The 26,433-nt window shown below is 36.1% G+C and overlaps 1 protein-coding gene across 9 annotated transcripts in view; it reads left to right on the top strand.

Moving 5' to 3' along the window:
• Nucleotides 1-26,433, top strand: part of Ralyl (RALY RNA binding protein-like) — a 787,740-nt gene that overhangs the window by 632,191 nt on the left and 129,116 nt on the right. For all 9 annotated transcript variants that reach the window (XM_087618564.1, XM_087618536.1, XM_087618540.1 and 6 more), the window contains 1 exon segment: nucleotides 25,506-25,538. In XM_087618564.1, coding sequence (XP_087474690.1) covers nucleotides 25,506-25,538 — 33 coding nt within the window.

Below are 26,433 nucleotides of genomic sequence, written 5' to 3'. Positions count from 1 at the left end.
AAACAATAAGAAAGATCAAGCCAGTATATCCTCTTTGCAATTGATCAGTCCCGTAAAAATTTTTGCCAATGAAAATTACCTAGATGCAGCCTAGAATACAGAATTTAAAAGATAAAAGATTGCGTGGGAACAGCAAATATTACAAGATTTCTGATAGGCAAGGTTTAAAGAGGGGATAATTAACATAGTAAAGGAAGGTATTTATATATTTGAGAATTTATTTTTCTTTATTCTCTTTTCTGGCAGAAATGTATTACATAGAGTTTTGTATGCCATCATCTAAAATTATAAAAATATCATGTTATATCACGTGTATATACACACACATATGTAAGGGCTCACATGCATGCATGCGTGCGCACACTTACACACACACACACACACACACACACACACACACGGGGTGGGGAGAGGAGAGAGAGAGAGAGAGAGAGAGAGAGAGAGAGAGAGAGAGAATTTAAAGCTGCTAGTATTTTTCTCATGAAGTCTCACAAAGAAATCATCAAAGAATCAAAGATTCCTTCATAATTTATTCAAGGTAATTATCTATATTGTGACATCCTCTGGCATATTTACCACCTAATATAATTCCCACAATGGAGTTCCAGAGTCTCCTAAGCTTAAATTGCCCACAAATTTAAATATTTATGTGAGACAGAAAATAAGAGAGGACCAACTACTTGATGGCTTGATCACCCAGTCCTCAAATGTATAGAAAACAGACACATGTATGGGTGCTGTCCACATGTTCCACAGTGACCAATGGACCGGCTACTCTGTTCTTCTTTGGTGAGAGAAGACATAGATTAAGGGCTAGCTACCATGATGTTGAAGGAACTGAAATTCGTGTTTTCTTCTCTTAGTCTTCAGGTGAGAAAAAAGATAGAGATTTTACTTTACAGAGTGAAGCTTATTTTCAACTAGTTGTTTTCTTGAAAATACATGCTCTCTTTTTGGATCAAGTTTTTCATCAAAAAGACTCACATATATCCTTTAACACTATGTGCCCCTAATATTGAACTGTTTGATTTTTTCCTTAGATTGGGGTACGGAGATTACAGTGTAGACAGTACCAGAGCTAGTTAGGACAATGTGCATCTTACCTTTCCCGTGCATGGAAGGAAGATGGTTTGTATAAATTACTTCTTAAAGAACAATATCATTCATCACCCATAAATTGAAAATTCCTTATTGATTGTGGCAATTTCACTTGCTTGCTTTCTTTAACATTATTTTTTTGTTCTTTTCACTATATTTTAATCTGGTGTCTTGCTTACTTGTTATAGGATAACTCTTAGCGTTGGGGGTTGATCTGGTGCTGTTTTTTCAAATGCTAAATACTGACCCCCAAGATCTGGTTGCCCCCTGATTAGCAGATCTTCACTTACACCAAATAAATAAATAAATTTAATAATTGGTTAAATAAATGTGGCTAACAGCAAATTACTAGGGAGAATAAAGGTAGATAGGGTTTAGGTTACTGGGCTAGAGTTCACAAAGTAGGGTCCACAAGGAGAAGAACAATAGGAAGAAGAGGAGAGTGGAGAAAGAAGGAGGGGAAAGAAGATGGAGAGAACAGGATATCATTATTGGATATGATAGACCAGCAACATGTGGCCAAGTAAATGCCTCCTGAGGACAGACTGATGAAGCAGAAATAACACAGGAAAGACTCAAACAGCAAGGACTTGGGGAGTGGAGCTGGGGGATTAACAGCCTAGAGTATAGAAAAATAGATTACTGGTAATTCACTCAGTAATTGTGATAAAACTGATTTTAAAATAATCTGTAGGACTCTGCCTCGATTATTGGAAAGGTGGCTTGTTCATATTAATACCTAATGGAGTTATTAAATAACATTCTAAAGCCATTTATTGCTTGGTAAAAGCGAAACAAGTCAATTACCTCTTATTATGAGGTCACCTCATGGTCAGTAACTTTTACAGTAAAGCTTCATCCCATACCATATTGCTTACTGTCATTCATGTTAAAACCATACCAGGTGACCCATTTATTCAAGTTGTAATCATATACTCATAGGATCATGGAGGAGGGATTATGAAAGAAATGGAAATGTGCTATGATTCTTAGGTGTAACAAACTGACACTGAGTAGTTAGAATACGTAGTACCAGAGTTTTACTTTTTCACTGTGCAGTTAAGAAGGATATTAAATTAAAATATTTCTTCAACCTAGGAATCTTGTTCACAAACGTAGTAGAAAAGGAAAAAAGCTTAAAACCATAATGTGGTTCTTATCACAAACATTTTCCTGAGAGACTGAAAACAGAGTAAAACACATCCATAACCAATAAGCTAAAAGATATAACAAGTTTATTTATAAGATAAACAGTCACTAATCCATTATTGATTCTATCATATCTGGGTAATGGAGTCTTAATTTACATTATCTAATTGGCTTCCAGAGAAAGAAAAATTAGTAATTTTCTCAAGTCTTTTGTACAGGAGATAGTTTTACTACTCAGGACAAGGTACTATTTGAAGTTAGGATACTCCAAATACTCTGTATAAGGTTAGCTAAATACATTAGAAATGATATTAACAGAGAAGATTTATTTGGACTCAATTCAAAGAAGTCAGTATTTGGTCACTGGTTCCATTGTTGTACCCCTGATATGTGGTTGAAACCTCCAGGTAGAAGGACAAGGTGGAACAAAAATGCTTACCTCATGATAATAAAAAGAACAGGAAAAAAGGTCAGGAACAATAAATACAGCTCAAGGCCACGTTGACCTCAAGTGACCCAATACCCAAAGAAAATCTTACCTTTTACTTTTCACCATGTCCCATAATGATCATGTCATCTAATTATGAAACTATAATAGATTAGCACCTTGATGAAGTCAGAACCATCAAAATCCAATCACTTCCCCAAATCCTTATGTCCAACCATTGGCAACCAAGCCTCATACACATAGGAGTTTAGGGAGACCCTTTATACTGACTCTTTAACATTCTGGTCCTATTTCCCAGAGGGCTAGGTATACCTTATATTGCAAAATTATTTAGATCATCTCCAAATGTCACAACTCTCAAAACTTTAGCATTTCTCAAATTTTATGTGAGACTCATGACAGAATTATAGCTGAATAATATATACGTACATATATACACTTATAGTATATATAATGCATGCATAATCAGATTATTATGTAACCTGAGTCTTCTGATATATAAAATATTATATATTATATATAATAATCTATATATCAGAAGACTTAGAGTAAGAGCATGGTGGTTTACCTGAAGCCTAACTGCTTGGGAAGATGAAGGACTAAGTCACAAGTTCAATGCCAATCAGAGTTGCCCAATGAATTCTAAGCCAACCTAGGCTACAGTATGATGCATTTTTTTTACATAAAATAAATACATAAATAGGCAAATAAAAAGAATTCAGCTCAAAATAGCTTTTGAACTACTCAGGACAAATTAAATCCTGTAGCTCTATTTCTAGGATCCCAGGCACATGGTGCTTGATATAGACTATAAAGGGAATGGAAATTCTGTCTCTTGTTGACTGCAAGCTACATGGTCTCTTTTGGGACTGGTTATGTTCACTATCTGCAACTATTTCATTAAATTTTACGTGTTCCTGGAACCTTCATCTTTCAGGGGTCTCTATTGTAGCCATTATTCTCTCTCAGGCTTCGTGTATTGTCCTTTAAAGGGCTTCACACACTGACTCTAACCTTTTTACATATTATTTGACTTCCAAGGTTTTCCTCTCAAACATGGGTATATGCTTTCCTGATCCCATAGCTCTTGTATTATGCATGTCTGAAAATTCAGTTTCATGTGGTTGATGATAGTGGTCAACACAGCACAGGAAAATGGCAGGAACCTTTGGTTCATACCTTAGGTGATCTCTAAATGTCTGGGTTACTGAACACAGAAACAAACTTTCCTAGGAGTTTCCCTGAGAATAAAGAATCCTGAATTATTTCTATTCTCAAAACAAAGACATTTAAAAAGAGTTCATCCTTTTTATGACTTGTACTGGCTAGTTTTGTGTGTCAACTTGACACAAGCTGGAGTTATCACAGAAAAGAAGCCTCAGTTGTGGAAATGCCTTCATAAGATCCAGCTGCAAGTCATTTTCTCAATTAGTGATCAAGGGGGTTGGGGCTGGGGAGAACACAGCCCATTGTGGGTGGTGCTGTTCCTAGGCTGGTGGTCTTGAAATCTATAAGAAAGCAAGCTGAGCAAGCCAGGGGAAGCAAGTCAGTAAGAAACATTCACCCATGGCTTTTGCATCAGTTCCTGCTTCCTGACCTGCTTGAGTTCCAGTCCTGACTTCCTTTGGTGATGAACAGCATGGTAGTAAGCTGAATAAACCTTTTCCTCCCCAACTAGCTTCTTGGTCATGATGTTTGTACAGGAATAGAAACCCTGACTAAGACATGCCTAGACTTATAATAGGAAAGATCTAGCCAATTTCCGAGATATTGTACTGGCCTATTTTGTCACATGTGCAAAGTACTTGGATTCTTTTTGGTAGTGCTAATCTCTTTTAGAAACCAAACATTCATTGATCCCAACACTATTCACACAAATTTTCTAACAGAGTTTCAAGTTTTCAGATCCCTATATTTTGTTCTTCACTCATAGTTATCACAGTAAATCTGGTTAAATACACTCAGAGTATTTAACCACAGGCATGAGTGTAAAAGCTTCTCCATCAAATCATGTAGTCTGTTACTGTTTACTAATTTATAGTTCCTCACAGTGTCTTAAGCAAGAGCAAAATGGAGACCGATTCTTTGCCAAAACATGAAATACTACAATATCTCAGAAATTGGCCAGGTCCTTCCTATTGTAAGCCCAGGAATTCAAAGGATGAACTCTTTTAAATGACATTGTTTTGAGAAGAGAGATCCAGGATTCTTTGTTCATACAGAGCCTCCTAGGAAAGTTTGTATTCATGTTCAGTAACCCAGACATTCTTTACATTCCTGTCAGCATTCTTTCCTTCAAGATCTCCTGATAAAACTGTGTTTCCAAGGTTTCTCTACTTCACAACTCCAAAGGGTCCCAAACACTTCCCACAACACATGCAAATTGCTCTGTTCTTCATGGTCAGGTAATCAGGACAGCATCTTGTTTTTGTAGATTTTCTTTCAATCAGGGTTGTATCACTGGGAAGACATAAATGATACAAGTTAAAAGGAGAAATGTTAGATTTGGGACAAAGTTTCAAAAGTTCATGAAAATTGATTATATTGTTTCCAGGTTTAAGGAGAGGCATAGCATCCTGATGGAGAGGGCATGGTGGAGCAGGGCCACTATGATCGGGAAAAGCAGGAATAAGATTGAGCAAGATTAAAAGGCCAGAGATAATATATAGTATTCAAAGACACACACTTGGCATGTTGCCTTCACCAACCAGGCCTCATTTCTCCATTTCTATCACCTCCCAATAGGGACAACAGTTTAAATAAGAATCAGTAAATCATTGGTGAAATCACAACTCTCAGAAACTGTTTTCTTCCCTGAAAGCACAGATCTAAACATTGTTGTATTGGGAACCATGCCCTTAATGTGGGCATTTAGAAGTCATTTTATGTTTAAACTACAACCCATGTACATCAATACACATACATAGCACCAACACACACACACACACACACACACATATATCATATATATATGATATATATATATATATATATATATATATATATATATATATATCATACAAAGCAGGAGTCCTATCATTCTTGATATTGAAATTTCAATAAGAATGTTTGTAACACCATGGGAACATTCAGAATCATAAAAACTAAGAGATAAAAACGCTAGTACACACACACACACACACACACACACAGATCCTTACAGTAAAAAGTATTTTAGGGTGATAAAGTGTTTACCAAAGGAAAAGAGGAGAATCAGGAAATTGCATGTCTGCATTAGGAAGAAGCCTGCCATTTTTAAATTGTATTCATCCCATTAGTAGGAGAAAACAGGGTCAGATCGGAGAGTAAGTTAGGACATCCTAGAATAGGAATTGTGACCCAGATTTTCTGCCTCCATTTCAAAATCCCAAACCATAATTTCAAACAATCTTTCAAATTTAAATGCCTGGGAGGTTCTTATTCATTTTTAAAGCAGATGCCAAGTGAGAGTGTGACTGGAAGACAGGCTTGTGTAATACTGGTAGCAAGTTTATATGGAACATCTTCATCAGCAGTTAAAAGTTTTTGTTCATGATTGCTTTGTAAATCAGGACTTTACCTGTGAAACCATCCTTGCATATCCCCTGCTCTTTAAGTAGTTTAACATCTATTAGCATAATAAAAGAAGAAAAATGTGAATATGTAAAACAACATTTAAGCCCATTTTACATATTGAAAGTAGAAAAATATGCATGTGCATATATAAAGACTATATAAAATTATATAAAATGTAGATGAATCATGTCAACCATGTGATCTTTCTCTGCTGTCATCATGTCTCATCTTCACAATGTGAATACCTTTTTATGAACCATGCAAATTGTTTTTTATAAATGCCAGGGGGCTGCCTGACTGCAAAAAGTTGAAGTAGGACACAGCATCAGATGCATGATATTTCTGACCTTTTAATTCTCTAATTGTTCTGGGCTTCATTAAACACTGTAAAACTTAACTAATATTTATTTTATGAAGTTACTATATAATTCTCTGACAATTAACTTATGTTATAAAGCAGTGGGGAATTTAGTAAAGGATTTGTTACTAGTGTTACTAGGGGCCCTTTGCAGACCTGGCTAGCTAACTCCCTATGATCAAGAGAGTAAAGAGTTACACACACACACACACACACACACACACACACACACACACACACTGGATGAAGTAGAAAATAGATACATCACCACATTTGGATGAATGGATGGATGGATGATGGATGGATGGATGATGGATGGATGGATGGATGGATGGATGAATGGATGGATGGATAAGTGGTACAGAGATCTCAAGCCAAAGCATCACACCATCTTTATTTCTTTTCTCTGGCCTTTTTTTTATAAACAACGTTTTAAAAATTACTTCAAAGATAAAATGTTACACAAAATAAGAGTTACAAAAGGATGTTGATATTTCAAAGCAGTGTTTCATTCTTTATGCTCATTATAAGTTCAAAGCAACAGTTTCTCATGGCCTTGTCTTATCATAGTGGACACCTGTGACATCATTCTTGGAATTGATTTCTTTTCATTGAACACAAATTTGTCCCAAGCCTATTTCTCCTTTTAGTAAAATTATGAAAGCTCATTGTATTTCTTTTTTTTTTTATTAACTTGAGTATTTCTTATTTACATTTCGATTGTTATTCCCTTTCCCTGTTTATGGGCCAACATCCCCCTAACCCCTCCCTCTCCCCTTCCTTATGGGTGTTCCCCTCCCCATCCTCCCCCCATTGCCGCCCTCCCCCCAATAATCACGTTCACTGGGGGTTCAGTCTTAGCAGGACCCAGGGCTTCCCCTTCCACTGGTAATCTTACTAGGATATTCAATGCTACCTATGAGGTCAGAGTCCAGGGTCAGTCCATGTATAGTCTTTAGGTAGTGGCTTAGTCCCTGGAAGCTCTGGTTGCTTGGCATTGTTGTTCATATGGGGTCTCGAGCCCCTTCCCCTTCAAGCTTTCCAGTTCTTTCTCTGATTCCTTCAACGGGGGTCCCGTTCTCAGTTCAGTGGTTTGCTGCTGGCATTCGCCTCTGTATTTGCTGTATTCTGGCTGTGTCTCTCAGGAGAGATCTACATCCGGCTCCTGTCTGCCTGCACTTCTTTGCATCATCCATCTTGTCTAATTGGGTGACTGTATATGTATGGGCCACATGTGGGGCAGGCTCTGAATGGGTGTTCCTTCTGTCTCTGTTTTAATCTTTGCCTCTCTATTCCCTGCCAAGGGTATTCTTGTTCCCCTTTTAAAGAAGGAGTGAAGCATTCACATTTTGATCATCCGTCTTGAGTTTCATGTGTTCTAGGCATCTAGGGTAATTCAAGCTATTGGGCTAATAACCACTTATCAATGAGTGCATACCATGTGTGTTTTTCTGTGATTGGGTTACCTCACTCAGGATTATATTTTCCAGTTCCAACCATTTGCCTACGAATTTCATAAAGTCATTGTTTTTGATAGCTGAGTAATATTCCATTGTGTAGATGTATTTCTTATTGTGTAGCCTTTACTTACTATTATGAAGAGTGGGCACAATCTATTCTTTATTTTACCTTTTTGCATCTTTCTGGCAGAACAACTAAGAACATCCCTTAAAAAAATTCTTCCTAAAATTATTTGAATCAAATCATTAACTTATCATTAATTTTCCAAAAAATTTAATTCATTTAAACAGCATTAATTCATGAAAGTTCATCTTTATGTTAAACTGCAGGAAATGTGTTCAATAGGGTAGTTTATTCCTAAGGTATCATATTAATTGAATAATGACAAGAAAGACATATCGGCTATATAAAGTAATCCTGAGATGAAGTCTCTTTGGGGTCATACCTCATATAGTTCACCCATTGATGATCATGCAAAAATGGTGGGGCAATTCCAGGAAGACTACCTGTTAACCTTAGCCTATCCTAGGTGGCTGTTGACATATAAAATTAGATTATTCTAATATTTATATTTCTTTATATTTTGTACTGGTCAATTAAACTTTGAAAATTATTGTTACAAATTATGAGGTAATAAAATGATATATCATAAAGTTTTCTAAAGTTAACAATTATAGTTCTAGTCCAAGAAAATGTAAGTTAACACTATCTTAGTTTAAATTGATTTAAAATATATTGATTAGGAGTAGTCTAATTTTTTTCTTCTGAAAGTTTCATACTTCATCTGGCTCATTTTATTTTATTTTAAATTTTTATTGTATACTTCTTTACTTACATTTCAAAGGTTATTCCCCTTCCCAGTTTCCTGTCCATAATTCCCCATTTCCTCCCCTCCCTCCCCCATACGGGTATTCCGCCTATACATTCCCCTTATTGTCCTTCTCCATATTCCCCTGCACTAGGGGTCCAACCTTGGCAAGACCAAGGGCTTTTCCTTCCACTGGTGTCCCAAAAAGGCTATTCTCTGCTACATATGCAGTTGGAGCCCTGGGTCAGTCCATGTATAGTCTTTTAGTAATGATTTAGTCCCTGGAATCTCTGGTTGGTTGACATTGTTGTTTTTATGGGTTGCAAGCTCCTTCATCTCTTTCAATACTTCCTCTAATTCCCCCCAAGGGGGTCCTATGCTCAGTTCAGTGGTTTAGTGCTAGCATGGACCTCTGTATTGGACATGCTCTGGATTTGATTCTCAGGAGAGATCTATAGCCGGTCCTTTTCCACATGCATTTTTTAGCTTCATCAATCTTATCTAGTTTTGGTGACTGTATATATATGGGCCACATGTGTGTCAGGCTCTGAATGGCCATTCCTTGAGTTGCTGCTCTAAACTTTGCATCCATATCCCCTCCTATGAATATTTTTTCCCTTTTTAAGAAGGAGTGGGAACAACTGCATTTTGGTCATCCTTCTTGAGCTTCCTGTGGTCTGTAGATTGCCTCTTGGATAATTTGAGCTTTTTGGCTAATATCCACTTATCAATGAGTGGATACCAAGTGTGTTTTTCTGTGATTGAGTAACCTTACTCAGGATGATATTTTCTAGTTCCATTCATTTGCCTATGAATTTCGTGAAGTCATTGTTTTTGATAGCTGAGTAGTACTCCATTGTGTAGATGTACCACATTTTCTTAATCCATTCCTCTGTTGAAGGGCATCTGGGTTCTTTCCAGCTTCTGGCTATTATAAATAAGGCTGCTATGAACATAGTGGAGCATGTGTCTTTGTTGTATATTGAGCATCTTTTGAGTATATGCCCAAGAGAGGTATAGCTGGGTCCTCGGGTAGTGTCTGGCTCATTTTAAAAGGAAGTTATTCTGTTTGACTTTATCTGTAAGAAATACGCCTGACTGTGCTACCTTTCCTATGTTTGACAAAAAAGGATAGAGAGGAATCATGGTCTTATTAGATTATCCATAATCTATGCTTGGCACACATCATGCCCTTGAAAGAGGAACTACTAACCTTTCAAACCATTCTTTCCAGTGGAATTAAATGTGATTGTAATCCATTTCACTGACACTTTTATATTTCAGAATATTCAGAAAAGTTCCAGTTCTAAGTAGACACCTATTTTGCTCATGTTCACAATATGTGAGAATCATGGTCCATTAAACCCATTACATTGAGACACCAAAGGGTTTGTGTTTTAAACATTTCCATTCCTCCTTCTGGCAGGGAAACACTCTATGACAGAACTACTGGTTGTTAGAATGCACACTGGACTGAAAGTCAGCAACCTGCACCCGTAAAGCTGATCTCATTCAAAAACTAGGAGTTTATAGGCAATTCAAGCTTCTTTAAGTCAGTTCTCATCATTAAGTGAAGAACTGAAAGCACATTGTTCAGTTTACCCTCATTTCCAATGTTCTGGGACTCTGTTGCTTATCTTCAAACCAGGCTTCCATGCCTCACTGTGGGATTTATTTGTATTCACTTTCAAACTCTAGACAATGCCCCAAATACATATTCTATAAAACATTGTATATATTGAAGCACATTTTAAGAGATGACCTAAAATTTTTATAATGTAAAAATACTAAATTGTTTCAAAGATGTACTTGGCAGATTTTTCTATAATCATAAACAATATGATCCAACCAATATATAATATAATATTAATAATATGCTGATTATGCTAATCACTCAAAAGATATTGACATAGAAAAGGTTTTGGCATTTGATTATAGAAACAAGAGGCAAACAATATAAAATTATCATCAAAATCAAAATATTCATTGCTAAAATAAAATACATTGAAATACCATGATGAAAAGCAACTATAAGCATAATTTGATTTGGACTACAGCAATGTCCACAATGGCAAGAAAGCTCAGAAATCACATTTAAATCCCACACAGAATGTGTAGAGTATATACTTTGGGGCAAGACTATAAACTCTCAAAGCTGCCCAAATGACATTCTTCCTCTACGAAGGCTGTATTTCCTGAAGGTTTCATAACCTACCCAAACCACACATGTATTTAAGACCAAGTATTCAAGTACATGAGCCTATAGGTAATTTCTTAATGAAACCACGACAATCGGCCCCTGACTTACATAGGCTCCTGTTCATATCACAACTAAATACGTGGTAAACTCAAAAGCTCCATAATCTTTAACAGGCTCATCACTAATCAAAAGTCAAAAGCCCCACATCTTTAAGATTCAAAGCCATCTCTTTAATCCTCTGAAAACATGTAAACACAATATTACACATCAACCACACAAAGGAAACTGAAAATGTAAAGAGTAAGTAGGGAAAACTATAAACCTCAAAGACTACCCAGTGATCATTTTCTTTCAGCAAAAGCTACAAGGTCCTATAAAACCACCATGAACGGAAGGCCAAATTTTCAAAAATATGAGTCTATCGGGGACCATTTCTCAAAGAAAACACCATTCTTACTTAATGCATAAAGAACAATAAAGCAAAATATTAACTGTGATTGGCTTTAGATTGTGTTTTCCTCTAATTTTACTGCCTAAGACTTAAGTTTCCTTGGAAGTGTTTTTGCAACAAAAGAAATACGCTAAAGAACAGATTGTATCCCTTGCAAATGATATGCATTATGCACAAGCACTCAGGCAGAAAATAGTGACGATTTTTTTAATGCTCCATGCAACCTCACATCTTTACCAGTCCCCATGGTTATTGGAAAAAGTTAATTTTCTGAAAGGGCAACTTCATTAACTTTAGTCTCACAGTTCAGTGCTGGCCAGCAGCCCATGTAGAGATAAAGTCATTGTCAGAGCTAACTGCCTGAAGTGCTGTGTCAGTCAGTTAGTAGAAAGATAGGACAAGGGTCTCAGTGTGTGAAAAGGGGTAAAGGAGCAGAGTGTATGGAGAGAACAGCTGAAGTGATCTCATCCTCAGAAATGAAAAATGTAAAGTAGTGCAATGACATAAGCATGGGTTCATGGCGATGACCTCTGACTTGAGTTAGCAAGCAAACAATGAAACAGTGTTTCTACCTGACTCCATCTGACCCTCTCTGTCCTACACCTGTGATCCCATTGTTTTCCTACTGCTTTGAAAGGATACAATGTATGAGATTTACAAATAACAACTCCATTAAGCCAAGTTATAGCCGTGGTACTCAGAGAATAGTTCTAGGTTCATTTGGACAAGGAGAACCTATTAACACAGCACAAAGAATAGTTAAGAGTTAGTAGATACAACGTAAATACATTTTAATTTTTATTGAGAAAAATCTTGTCATACTATATATTCTGATCCACATTGCCCCTCCCTCTTTTTGCCCCACATCATTCCTACCTGTCCAACACAACACCATGCCCACTATACCTCTCTTTAGAATAAATACAGGCAAATAAAGAAACAAACAAAGTATACTATAACAAAGCAAACATTCAAATAAGCAACAAACAGAAAAAAAAATCACACACACACATACACTCACACACGTGAGGGGAGGGGTTTTTTCAGAATGATGCACCAACCACTCACTGAAATTGTAAAGAATGCAAATAAATTTCTATTTGTGCAAATAAATTACAAAGTGTAAATAATCGGGAGTGAGACAGCTCTCTAGCTAGGGGTGCTTGGCACAATGTTGATGTTTTCCTAAACTATGTTACTAGGACAATTGACGAAACCAGGGCAAAGACATAACTAAGATGATGAGACAATTACAGAGACATATGTGGAATTGTAATGTTTCTGCTGGATTGTTGAAGACCATCTTTTATCATTCCACAATCATTACCTCCCTGTATTAGAAAAAAATCTCATGTTTACTGGTTTGAGAAAATATACATTTGAACAACATTGAAAATATGAACTAAGTTAGTGCATGTATCTTTACATGTAATTCAAAAAGGATCACGTAAGAAAATAAGTATATGTGTGAGTTAAAAGTGGATAGACAGTTACTGGATAGACAGTTGATGTTCTTTCAGGAAGGAGTCACTCCCAAGAAAAGCAGCCACTTGGTCTTTTGGACAGAGATAAACATCCTAAACAAAACCTCTGGAATATAACATTGACTGGGAAAAAAGAACCAAAATGGGGGCATTTGGAAAATCCCATTAGCCTGTCTTCATTACATGGCTTGTCACAAAAGACATTAGTACTTAGAAGTTGATGTACAGCCATATTTTAGAGAAAGACTGAGTCAAGGGAAAGATGAATGAGTAAATAATTCCTTCAAATGTGTCATTATTAAAGATAGCCAAAAACACTGGAGACGAGAAAAAAAGTCTGACTCCAGATATTTTGATTGCATAATAATATCTGCGGACTGGAAATACAGATAATCTCTTATCTTTTGTCTGTAAGGCAGACACAGTAAGAAACCACCTTCACCTCATATTTGAGATATCTGCTCAGCCCATGTAGTGGAAGAAAGGACAAAACAAATTTGCCAAAGCTTAAAATTAAATAATTATGATTCATTTGCTTATTTTTGTCACCAATAGACAACAGGTAATAAATTTGCCAAAACCTTTGATATTGGCTTTAAGTGTGTTAAATTTAGGAGATAGCAGAGGTCATAGAACAATATAACTCGGGAAAGACGGTATTGAATGGATTACTCTGGCAAGACATTGGTGGGCAACTTGAAAACAATGGTGAACTGGTTAGGTCTTTTTGTGTGACTGGAATGGGTGATACTGGAGATACAACACCCAACAGATGGTCTGGATGCCTAGGAAATACTTTAATTTTTTTCTGAATGAAATAGTGATCTTGGAATGATGTAAGGATTTGATATAGATCATAAATATATCCAGAAGCATCATAGTAACTGCAAGTTGAGGTACTCTACAGAGAACCACAGGTGGAATATGCAAAACCAAGCAGACACCACTGAGGTAGACCAGTGTTGGCTGTGCTGCATGTATACTTGGTAAGCAGAGCCAACAAAACTAGTGGCATATTGAATGTAGATTCTAAGATAAAGAGTGAAGTCAAGCCTGTTATTGTCATACATGAGCAATAACCAAAAACCTTTTTTAAAAATTGATACATTCCATAGTCTGAATATTTCTAGTTGAAAACTCTATTCTGTGTGATGAGTAGATGGCTACTGCATACATATATCATTTGATACATAAGCCAGGGAAGTACACATATTTGTGTCAAGGGAGCTTTATTCTCCACGTAGCCTTTTCCTATGACTATTAAAGAGTTTCTCATATCAAAGTGAAGTCAATGTAGTCAGAATTCCTGACTTCAAGAAGGAGAAAAAAAGCTGGCCATGACATACATTTAGAATTCCTGAAATCAGGAAGCTTAGGCAGGAGGATCATGATTTGGAAAATACCACATTCTTTCCATTAGAAGAGGATGTGTCTCTCCATATGTTGATAAAAGGAACTACTTAATGATCAGACTACATACCAGAGAGTCTGGTATAGAGTCATGTTAATAAGAAAATAAATTTTTGGAGATGATGGAGGAGGCTGTCGAGGATGCATATTGTTCGGTTCTGGCACATGTTAAAATTGAGATATCTCTGAGACATCTGAGTAATGATGTCAAGTAGAGAGTTTAGTATCAAGTTTGTAGTTAAGAAAAAGGGTCTAGACTAGATGTGTACATGAGTCAACCATATATAAATGAAATTCAAATTGGTGATAAGGGGTAAGAATAGTTGTTTCATAAAGAAAGGGGGGTGTTTCAGACAATGCATTCTTGAATTTTAATACACGAATTATGAACAAGCAACTCAAAAGAAACAACTATTGAGCTACTTTGAGTGGTATGAGACAGTGAATGATTTTTGGAGTGAGAATGTATTGATTGAATCAAATGTTCTATCAAGTTCAAGTTAACTTGCAGTTCATCATTGACTCTATCATGTGGAAGCTATATAAAATTTAGAAAAGAAAAAACTGGGCAGTATATCTACCTTATTTAAGAATGTGACCAAATTATTCAGGTTAATACAGAAAGAAGTCAGAAAATGTAGACACTAGAATGAGAGACCCATGTGCTTTAGGACAGCAATACCTGCAGAGGGAACTTATTTACATTGCCAGTTATTAAGAAGTCTTTCTAGGTTAAAGGGACTCTGAATATCTTCCTTAGGTAATTAGCACTACCAAATTTAATGAACAAAAGATAGGGGAGAGCAGTTTATTCTATACCTTAGAGTTGGCTCAGTGGTTAAAAACTTTGGCTGATCAAGAGGATCTAGGTTCAAGTCCCTTTGTTTCTTTGGCAGAAAACAAAAACCTCAATTTCTGACACCTTCTTTTCACATTTACAGGCCTTGCATGTAGAAAGTACATCCATAGACACAAAAATAAACACATTTAAAAATTAAAGATCATAATATTATGAAATAAAGAGCAAATATTTGATTCCTTTAGACAACTAAAGGTAGGGAGGTAGGTATTTGCAAACTGCAACAAAAGGAACTGAGATTTCCAATATAGAAACTCAGACTAAAAAAAAAAAAAAAAAAAAAAAAAGAAACTCAGACTAATCTTGTCACGAGCAAGAAGACAACAACATGATTAAGCAAATGCACACAAAATGTGCTGTTTTAAAATATTCTATCAAAAAATAATCACAACCTCATCTGAATGAATCTTATATGCTTTGTTAAGAGAGGGAGAGAGTGGGGCTGGGGATTTAGCTCAGTGGTAGAGCGCTTGCCTAGGAAGCGCAAGGCCCTGGGTTCGGTCCCCAGCTCCGAAAAAAAAGAACCAAAAAAAAAAAAAAAAGAGAGGGAGAGAGTAATGTTTACCCTGGGCTCTACAGCGTGTGAGAAAGTAGGATATACTTGGAAAGCATAGGATGAAAAGTATTAGAATATGGATGCATGAAGAAGGGAGATATTGGCTGTTCTTACATCTTACGATGTCCTGAGGACACATCTAGTAGTGACCACCATTCATGTGTGCCATAACTTAGCATGACTAGTCAGTACATGACTGCATAAAATTGCACCGAATAATATTTTATCTTCAAATACAGAACAATGACAAATGGCAGAACAGTCGGACTGAGAATCGAGATCTATAACTGGATAACTCAGTGACTGATGCTCTGCTATCACAGATGGCACTCTAGGTAGATGGAGTTGATCTGAAGGATTTATTAGCCATTAGCAAGCAACTAACAATAGCTAAAAGAGACAGCATAGAAGTCCCTCGCTTGCTCTCTGCATACCTCTCTGTTATGTCCTAAGCTCAGAACACTGATAAAAGAAAATGCCCTATTGTAAACAATTGAATTCGAAAGTACTTTTTTGTTTAGGAAATTATTTTGCCTCATTTAGTAAAAATGTCTGCACAGCTGTGTGCATGACTTCCACTGTGTAACAGTGATGAACATGCTAGGGTCACATTGGAGAAAAAGCGAGCCACAGAACTGCCTTGGTCAAATAGGCTTCCCATTCCCAGTGAAAACCCCTGACGTATCAGATAAAGTATTTTAAGCCTCCCAAGAGAATCTTACAAGGGATAATGATCTTTCTTGCCAGGAGGTACTTCTGAACTCTCGTTTCCTTTCTTACTATAGTTACATCCTCTGGCAGATTATGAAAGAACATTACAGACTGTCCAAGAGATATGAACCCTGCAGCCTCAATTTCCAGTGAGGCAAAAGTCATGGCTGTAAGTGTAAAAGCCTCACTGAGATCCTTCGCTGATCCCACAGCCATCTATTATTCTTCCCCTGGGGACAGCAGTGCAGATGGTGGTAACTGCAAATGAAGCTTTCCAAGAGGCCTGATGGTAGCCCTCAGCTGAGATTTCAATTGGGTATGAAAGCCTTTGAAAATGGTATTACAGGAGGAGAGGGCAAAGCTACTTTTTATTCCAAAGAAATTGAATCCACAAGAGAGATATTCTACCCCAGCAGTGAACAAGCTTGGTTTTCTTTAGAATTGCAGGTTAGTTTGGCTACTTAATGGTCAACAAATAAATACAGGAAAAGTACACAAATAGGCTGAAATATTAAGTCATGCTGTCTGGGTAAATCATGCTCTGTGTTTTCCTACTTTTAAAATCTGAAGAAAGATAAACAATGTTAATTTGTACTTTGTTCTTTATTAGCTAGAAATGACAATGATGGAAACTTTGTAAACAAGAGGGTTCTAAAGGTTAAATGTGTTAAAATGCCACTTTCCATATTCAAAACGTTCTTTATAACACAGAAGAGACTAAATAATGTGCATTCTTACGTTCATGTTGGCACATGGTTTGTAAATCTGCTATTCTAGAGAATCTGAACACTCCTTCATTTTGTATCCCTAAATAAAAATTTGTGCTCTCTTTCAATACGATATCAGTAAATACATATTTAGACACCATTCCTTTTCTACTCTCCCTCACTGCTGCAGCAGACATAGGTTAATTACAACCCTCTCACATCCTCTAGTTTTAGAGTTCTTGTCAACACACTGCTCTTAGAAGCCATCATCAATTAATCAGAGCTGACAAGAAAATTAGAGCTTCTTTGACCTCCTAGCTCTAGAGCTTGCCAGTTCTCAAGGAGACGGTTGCACATGTTTGCAGTGTCCTAGACAATCCACTCAGTCCAACCCAAACCCATCTTCGCCACCAATTTCTCGGGTTGTTGAGAATACATGACTAAACTAGGAATAATCCCTGCAATTCATGTCAACACTATGCCCTTGTAGGGAGCCACAGCTAGAGAAATAATGTGGTTGGTACAAGAGTCAACTGTGTACCTATGCCAAGCTTTTTTACTATTGCATTTTGAACTTCCACTCAAATAAAGACACCAAGCAACAAGATGAACAGTGTATGGGCAGAGGAAAGTCAATGCATGCCTTATTTCATGCTGTATATTAAAGAAACTTTTTCCCCTAAAGAGACTTTTGTTCTTCAAAATGATTATCTCCTAGCTATGAAGTTCTAGATAGCAAGTGCCAGATCATGAGGCTATTTTGTGTTTTGTGTTGTTTCAAGAGAGTTAACACAAATTCCAACTTTCAGCATTTCACAGCAAACTCATCTACAATTACACATGAGTTCTTTTTCTAGTCACTCGAAGAATTTTATCTTTTTGAAAATTACATTAGCAGTAAAGGAATGTCTAAGCAGACTTACCAATATGTTGTATGTTAATATACAATATATACAAGATGGAAGAAATTAAAAATTATTTTGCAAGTGTTAATCTTTTTATAGGGCATCACTGTTTGCTCACAGTTCATCACTTACAAGAAAAAAACTTGTTGCAGTCAATGCCTTGAAATGAAGAAGGTGTCCTGTGAGCTACATGTATTATAATACACAAGATATATTTTACCTATCAAAATGTAAGCCTTTTCATCCTCAAAAAACTTTAATATGTTAAATTATTCCACAATTAACAAATGATCAGCTAAAGAATAATTCAGAGTGACCTGGACACCACTGTCTTCCTTATGAGATGCGCTTGACTGAAGATCAGCCCGGGTGGTAATTTTGTCTTTTTTCATTTTCATAGAGCATCAAAGAGTAGTAAAGCATATTGTACTGTCTTTGGAGTAAGTCCTGTGATTGTCCAGATTTACAACGTGGACTTATCAGTCTACTTATTCTTTATTTAATAGAATATATATATATATTTATATATATTTAATAGAATATATATAGATATATATATAGATATAGATATATCTCAAAACAGGCCTGTGAACTAAGTTTATCATTATTTTTATTATCTGAATGAGAGTACTGAACCACAACAACTCTTTTACTTTTCCAATAACACAGTAAGAAGGAAATTTGGCAAATGGATTTTCAAAATAAATTCTTCAGTCATGTACTAAGTGCTTGCTAAATACGCACTGGGCCTGGCCTGTCATTGCTAAAGGGAATGGATCAAATAAGAGCAAACAGTATTGTTACTTGGCATTTGAACTATAAGATCGCATAACTACAAAATTTTATTTGTTCATATTCACAGAATGCATTTTGTAGATATGTTTGCCTAAACTGTTTTAGCTTCCTAGAAAAATAATAATATTTTTAATTGTTTGAAGTTGTGTCTGTAAAACCACAATAAAACAGTAAGAAGTCAAACACCACCTAAACAATGAGCAGTCTTGTCACTATGGCTAATGCTCAAATCATATACAGAGATAGTAAAACACAGAAAGACGAAGAGTTACACTGGCTATAGACTGTGAGCGAACTCGTTTATTTTAAGGACTTTGACTTTTAGTCTATACATACAGGACAAGGTCAGGAATGGCAAAGTAGTGAAAGTTCACTGACAAACCATTCTTGTAATTCTCTAATGAAGAATATGTTATACACAATGGCAGATGCTTGTAATCCATGTATTTAGGATGCTGAAGCAGGAGAATAATGACTTCAAGGCCAGCCTGTAGGATAAAATAACACCCTGCTTCAGAAAACTAAACAAATAAAGTCATAATTATGGTACTTAAACTCTAGGAAGCTCATTCTTTTTAGGGGGTATGGTCTTAACAGGTATGAGTAAGAATGTTAGGATGCTGCCATCATAGTCAGAAAGCAAACTGTTGTGACTTACCCTAAGACTTCCAAGAACTAAGAGATGTGACATATGTGTATTTGGACAAAAGAAGGCAGGTCTAGGAGTAGATGTTGTTGCTCCAAAGAATATTGAAGGATGAAAGTCTCCACGATGCTTTTCTAAACATTCATATGAATAACATTCATATTATTTTGAGAGTGAATATTGAAACCAGAGATCTAAGAGAAGGATTGGAGAATAAACAAGGGAGAGAAAAACAAGAGAACATGAACTTCACTTTGAACTTAAGAAGTTAGAAGCTCTTATCAAACATTTGGTGTGAGCTCACAGTCATGTCAGAAGTGAACAATACAAGACACAAATCTCAGAATCTTTGAAGTTTGAAGATGGCATTTGACAACAATTGTGGTTTCTCAACGGAGCACAGAACATCCATTGAAAAGACGCAACAGTGAAGTAGTGCTGTGTTACTAAGCCAAACAGTGGACTAGAGAGGTCTGCAGGGCAGCTCACCACACAGAACTACAGGTGGAACTGTAGAGGCTGAACTGAATTCAACTCTCTATCACTTATTGACTGTGCAACCATGAGAGGAGGTACATGCTTATAATCTTTACTCTGTTTCTTCCAGTAGATAGTAATAATTACCTCAAAGGTCAGTAGCATCTTTAAATGAATGAGTGATGATGAAACATTTTGAATAATGAGTGGCCTTTATTAAATATAAATTAGTTTATGGTTAGGTGTAATTGTAATTTCATTAATTCTCTATTCTATTTTACAATTTCCTACTTCTTTCTCCTAATGCCTACAGTGCATTTATTTTATTCTACTGCTAAATTCTCTTGGGTTCTGCATGAAGTATTATTAAATTCACTACCTATTTCTTGGGAAAACTAAATCTTAGAAAAGATAAAATCAATCCATTTCTTCACAAAACAATTACTTTATAAAAACTCATAGGCAAGTTCTCTCTGGGCATATCACAATGTACAACTAAGCACTAAATTGTGAAACAATTTTTTTCTCTGAAGAATAATTCTTATTTCTTTTTCTTTTGTATTGTTTCTTCAAGTTTCAGGAAGAAAATAAGCTTGTTATACCCTTGGGTAGTTAGTTGTGTTTAGTGTTGGCAATCTGTCTTTAACCATAAACCTGTACACAACATCCCAGCAGCAGCAGGAATTCAGATAGTCCTCTAAGCACTCAATCTCTAACTATTTATAATAGAAACATGAATTGGTAAGAATGTATGTCATATAATTGGGTACCATAAGTGTAGATGACATTTCTTACATTCAAGACTAGAGACTTTAATTCAAGATAATGACCTATAACTGAGTGTGAGGTACCAAAGCAGAAAACCATTCCACATGAGCTGCTGTGACATTATCTGCAGTGTCTTCACACAGAAGTTAGAATCTATGGGATAGGACGTCTAATAGGTAATAATATCATTCCTATTTGGTACAAAGATCAGATTTAACCGGGATCGACAAAAAGATAAGCATTAAACTGCTACCAGTTTCTTTTCTCAGCTGAAAAAAATTAGTGTTTTTCCAGCATAATGTATCTCCAAGTTTACTTTTAATATATTAAAGTTGTTCCAAGACTGTGTCCAGATAAAATCTATGAATATTGGCAACTCAAAGATTAACGTGGGAAAAGAAGTTAGATTAAAATAAACTTTACACATCATCCATGGGGGAGAGATCATAAATGGCATTTTGCTATAGAACTAGACCATCAAAGGCACCAAAGAAAACCTGAAACATGATTATCTGCAAAGCAAGTAGACCTTTACAATTTGGTGAGTTCTTCAGTAAGAAATGGGTTAAAGAAGATGATGAACGTCTGGGATGGGTCATGTGCACATTAGGGAGGCACTGAAAAGTTCTGTCATCATCCAGCGCTATGAAAATTGTCAAGAAAGATGAGGATATGAAGTTCCTGGAGGAAATTGTCACTGAGATTTAGAAACAGAGAAGCAATTCAAATTACTATTACTTTCTGAAGCAGGGAGAAATCTTGCTATATATTAAAATTCCCGTGTCTATTTCTGTGAAAAATTGTTTCTCTTTCCTTCTGGAAAGATAATTATATAGAATGAGTAGTGCTTTTTTTTCTATAAAGGACATGTAGCAAATACTACAAGATTGTGGACATGGCATATCTGCTCCAACTTTTTAATATGTTGCCATTGCACAAACATATCTTTGAACACTAAGACAAATACCCAGAGTTATGTTCCCAGGAGGTCTTTCTAAAGACATTGAATTTGACATCATATATTAATTTCAGCAGACAAAAACTATCATTTTCTTTTTGAATTTTTACCATATAAAATATAAAAGTATTCTTAGTCTATGACTAAAAATAAAATTTATAAAATATAAATTTTTACAATGAGTAATATTTGGTTTTAGATTAAAATTGACAACAACCTTGGTTATAAAATAACCATCAGAACTCTCAATCTGATAATATTTTAAAAACTCTGACTTCCTTCCTGAAAGCTTTTATGAAACATTTGATTGATACATTCATTATTTTTCTTGTTGCTGTGACAAATACTCAATAGAAGTTTCAGAAAAGAATTCACAGTTTGAGGGTATAGTCCCTCATGGCAGGAATATGAGGTAACTTGTCATCCTTCACGAGGAGTCAGGAAGCACACAGTGAAGCATACTAATATTCAGTTAAGATTCGTTTTATTCAGTCTAAGACTCTAAGCCATAGAGTGCTAATGTCTGACTTTATATTGTGTTCACCAACTTCACCTCAATCTAGATATTTATTAAATGTCACATCCAGAGATTTACCTCTTCAGTGAATCTTGACTCTGTCAATTTGATAATTAGTATTAGCAATTACAGGGGAATAGTCAAATGAGTGAAGTAGTAGGAAAAGAAGGACACTGAGCTAGATAATCAGACCAAAAATAGTAGCAATGAGGGGCAGCAAGATAACATGCATCCTTGCATGTCCCAATGAAACAGCTGCATATCTGGAATTTTCCAAAACAAACAAACAAACAAACAAACAAACAAAACAAAACAAAACAAAACAAAAAAACAAAAAACAAACAAAAAAACCATTAAGAACATTTAATCAATAATCCTGATTTGGAACGTTTTTCAACTTAGCTTTTGGGTAGTGTCGAGTAAATGAGCACTGGAAGCTTTGATTTTATTTGAGTTATCTATGACATTCTTTTTTATCATTAAGTATTCCATTTGCTTACATCTCAAATGATATCCTACTTCCCTGTTACCCTTTGTAAACCCCCATCCTACATCTGCCCTCTCCTCCCTCCATCCTCTATAAAAGTGCTCCTCCACCCAACCTCTGATGCCCCACCTTTCCAGCATCCCCCTATGCTGCGGCATCAAACCTCCATTGGACCAATGGCCTCCCCTCCCACTGATGTCAGAAAAGGCAATTCTCTGCTACCTATTTATCTGGAGCCATGGATCCCTACCTGTATACTCCTTGGATGGTGGTCTAGTTCCTGGGAACACTGGGGGGTCTGGCCAGCTGCTGTTTTTCCTATCAGATTGCAAACCTCCTAAGCTCCTCCAATACTTCTGCCAGCTCCCCCTCCAGGCTCCATGAGCTCAGTCTGATGGTTGCCTTTAAGCATCCACATCTGCATCGGTCAATTGCTGGCTGAACATTCCAAGGAGCAGTCATACCAGGTTCTTGTCAGCAAGTGACTCTTGGCCAGGGCAACAGTGTTGGGTTCAGTGTCTGCAGACAGGATGGATCCACAGGTGGGGCATCTATGATGTTCTTAAATAATGCAGTTCAGTGAAATTCGTAAATGATGGTATAGAAGCTAAAGAATTTCACCTCACACAGGCAGATTGCACACTCACGATGAACATCATTGCATTAAAATTATTGACTAAAATTGGAGAATCAATCCAATTATTGCCCATATGTCCTATGTTTCTCAGTTTTATTAAATGGAAAAAAAACAGGTCTAATTAAAAAAATCTTCTGTGTCATTATTCATTTTCACAATTTCCCTCTGTGACTGTTGACTTATCAATAACACAAATGTACAAGAAACCAAACAAATAAAAGAAGCTTACTAGTTTACCCAGAGGTATAAATAAGAATACTTAAAATTCACAAAATGTTAAAGACTACATAAATACACACCTCAAAACCCTTAACAACCACTGGTGTTTGAATCTGCTTGTTTCTTGGTGGTCACGTAGGGGAATTGCTATGGCTCTTGCTTTTTACAGCCTCCTCTCTGCTGTGACATCATGGTCTGTGTCAAGAGTTCATTCAGCTTCTATTCATGATGGACTGGGATTTATATCTACAGGTCATGTTTTGATACATTCAAAAGGAAATAGAGGCAAACTACTGACATGGTCTGTCTAATTCTGTCTAATACTCATGCGGTCATTTATTTCTGTTAACAACCAGAATATAGAAAAATAACATTTATTCGGTGAATAATCAACTTTCCTGTCATTTCCTTATAATCACTTTTATAATGAGGATTTGTAGACGTGAAAAAACTGTGTAGCCAGTGAAATACCCAGCTTATAAATTCAATCCCTGTAACCAATACTAACATGAGCCTAGTGGCACCCTCTTGCAATCTCAGTGCTTAGGAAGCAAAAACAAAAGGGTTCCCTATGTTTGCTGACCTGCCACCGTAGTCTGCTCATTGAATTCTCTGCCAATGATGAAATTTCTCTGAAAGAAAGAAAGAAAGAAAGAAAGAAAGAAAGAAAGAAAGAAAGAGAGAGAGAGAGAGAGAGAAAGAAAGAAGAAGGAAGGAAGGAAGGAAGGAGGGAAGGAGGAAGGAAGGAAGGAAAAAAGGAAGGAAGGAAGGAAGGAAGGAAAGAAAGAAGGAAGGAAGGAAGGAAGAAAGAAAGAAAGAAAGGAAGAAGGAAGGGAGGGAGGAAGGAAGACAAGGAGGGAGGGGAGGAAAAAAGGAAGGGAGGAAAGAAGGGAGGGAGGAAGGGAGCGAGGAAGGAAGGGAGGAGAGGAAAAAAGAAAGTGGCTGGCTCCTGAATAGGGTTGTCTGTGGTTGTCCTCTGGCTTCCATGAATATGAACATGAAATTCCAGTATTTACTTAAAATATTTCATTCACTATTGGCCTAATTTAGCTCATAATTGCCTAAGAAATTTATAAGAAAAATACATACCTGCTTTAAATCTCCTCGAGTGTTAATTCAGGAATACCTAACAAACTGTTTTATAAAAAATCTAGAGATGTGTAAAATCAGAAAAATAGCTTAAAGAGGGTCTGTACCATTTCTGGATGACAAGAATTTGCTGCAGAAGCCTTTAAAGGAGATTTCCAGAGACATCACAACTAAGTAGCCTTGGGATATTTGTTCTCTCGGAGGTACAGGAAACACTATGCTTTTGAGGGGAGGGAGAGAAGCATAATCTGAGGCATGACATCACCACTCCTCCCAAAGAGTCGCCCCTAAAAGTGATTGAGTATGATGCCTCCGTCCTTTCTCACTACAGCTATTTCCTCTGTAAATAAATTACTCAGCTAATATCCATCCAAACTTACTATAGATTGTTTTACTATTACAACTAAAAGTAGATATGTTAAAACTTCTAGGAATGAATTGCCACTGTTAACACAGTAACTGGATGCAGAGTATACCTACAGTTTGACTTTCACCCTTACTGAGAGAATGTCTTTAAATGTTGCATTCCAGACTGAGGCCTTGACTTTATTTAGCTTGCCAACCCAACTAGAACATGAATAATTATATATATATATATATATATATGTATATATATATATTCTTATATATAATTTTACTATTATAAAACATTTCCATCAAAGCCAGTACAATATTTTATTATATGCATATAAAATCAATGTTTGAATGTTTAGCAAATTACTATATTAAAATAATATTTTTATATTCTTTAGGCTTGAATCAAAGGAGCCATTCCTGTCTGTTGGGTAAGTCTATATATTTTAAATACAAATGTTTAAATTAAAATTAAAATGGACTTTATAAATGATATTTCTAGGCATCTAGCATCATATGTAAAACAGTAGTCTCATTTTCTGAAAGAAAATCCTACCTTTGTTCCATAAACATTTTACTGAAATACTCCTGAAACTGTTTTGTTATTTTGTGCATTCAGTTAACTGATGCATAAGGATACCTCTATGTCCTACAAAATTGTTCAAGTTATGATGAATATTCTTTTCATCCAGCAAAGAGAGGCTCACATTGATTTTGGAAATTCCTTAAAGCCAGAGATTTGCCATTCCTAGCATTCATACCTATTTGTACTATTCCTTTAAATAGATTTTACTTAGTATTTTCCTTCCCTTCTGAGGTTCTTCATAACCACTATAGATTGTGTTTTCTTTTCTTTTCTGCACCCTATTCCTCTAAATCTCTCAACTCACAGCTTTTGTGACTAATAGAAGACTTAAGCCAGATCAAGCTAACGTATTGCTTGCCTCTGGTGAGGTATTGTGTTAGCCATGCTGTATGCTCCAATAATGATACAATGTTGGTAATCAGAAGCATATAGTATTCCTAGGCTGTTAGAATTAAGAGTAAGCCATGTTATATCTCTTCTGATGTGCTGAATACTCATTTGCTAATATTTGCAAATATCCTATAAAGGGGCTTGCCATGTTGAGCATTATGGTGGATATATTAAAAAGGAGAAAACTCTTGTCTTCTAACAATTGATTTAGAGAAATGTCACAGGCTACAGCCACTGTTCTCATGCTTGGTGGTTAGACACCTGTGATAGAAATAGACTATGAAATACTCAGATCAACTTTTTTCAAAAATTACTTTGTTCACTGTTCTAGAGTATTTCTGTTATCCAAT

This window comes from Rattus norvegicus, chromosome 2, assembly GCF_021556685.1.
Source record: "Rattus norvegicus strain SHRSP/BbbUtx chromosome 2, alternate assembly SHRSP_T2T, whole genome shotgun sequence".
NCBI lineage: Eukaryota > Metazoa > Chordata > Mammalia > Rodentia > Muridae > Rattus > Rattus norvegicus.
Note: the sequence above shows the minus strand (reverse complement) of the source record. Positions and strands in the feature narration are given on the sequence as shown.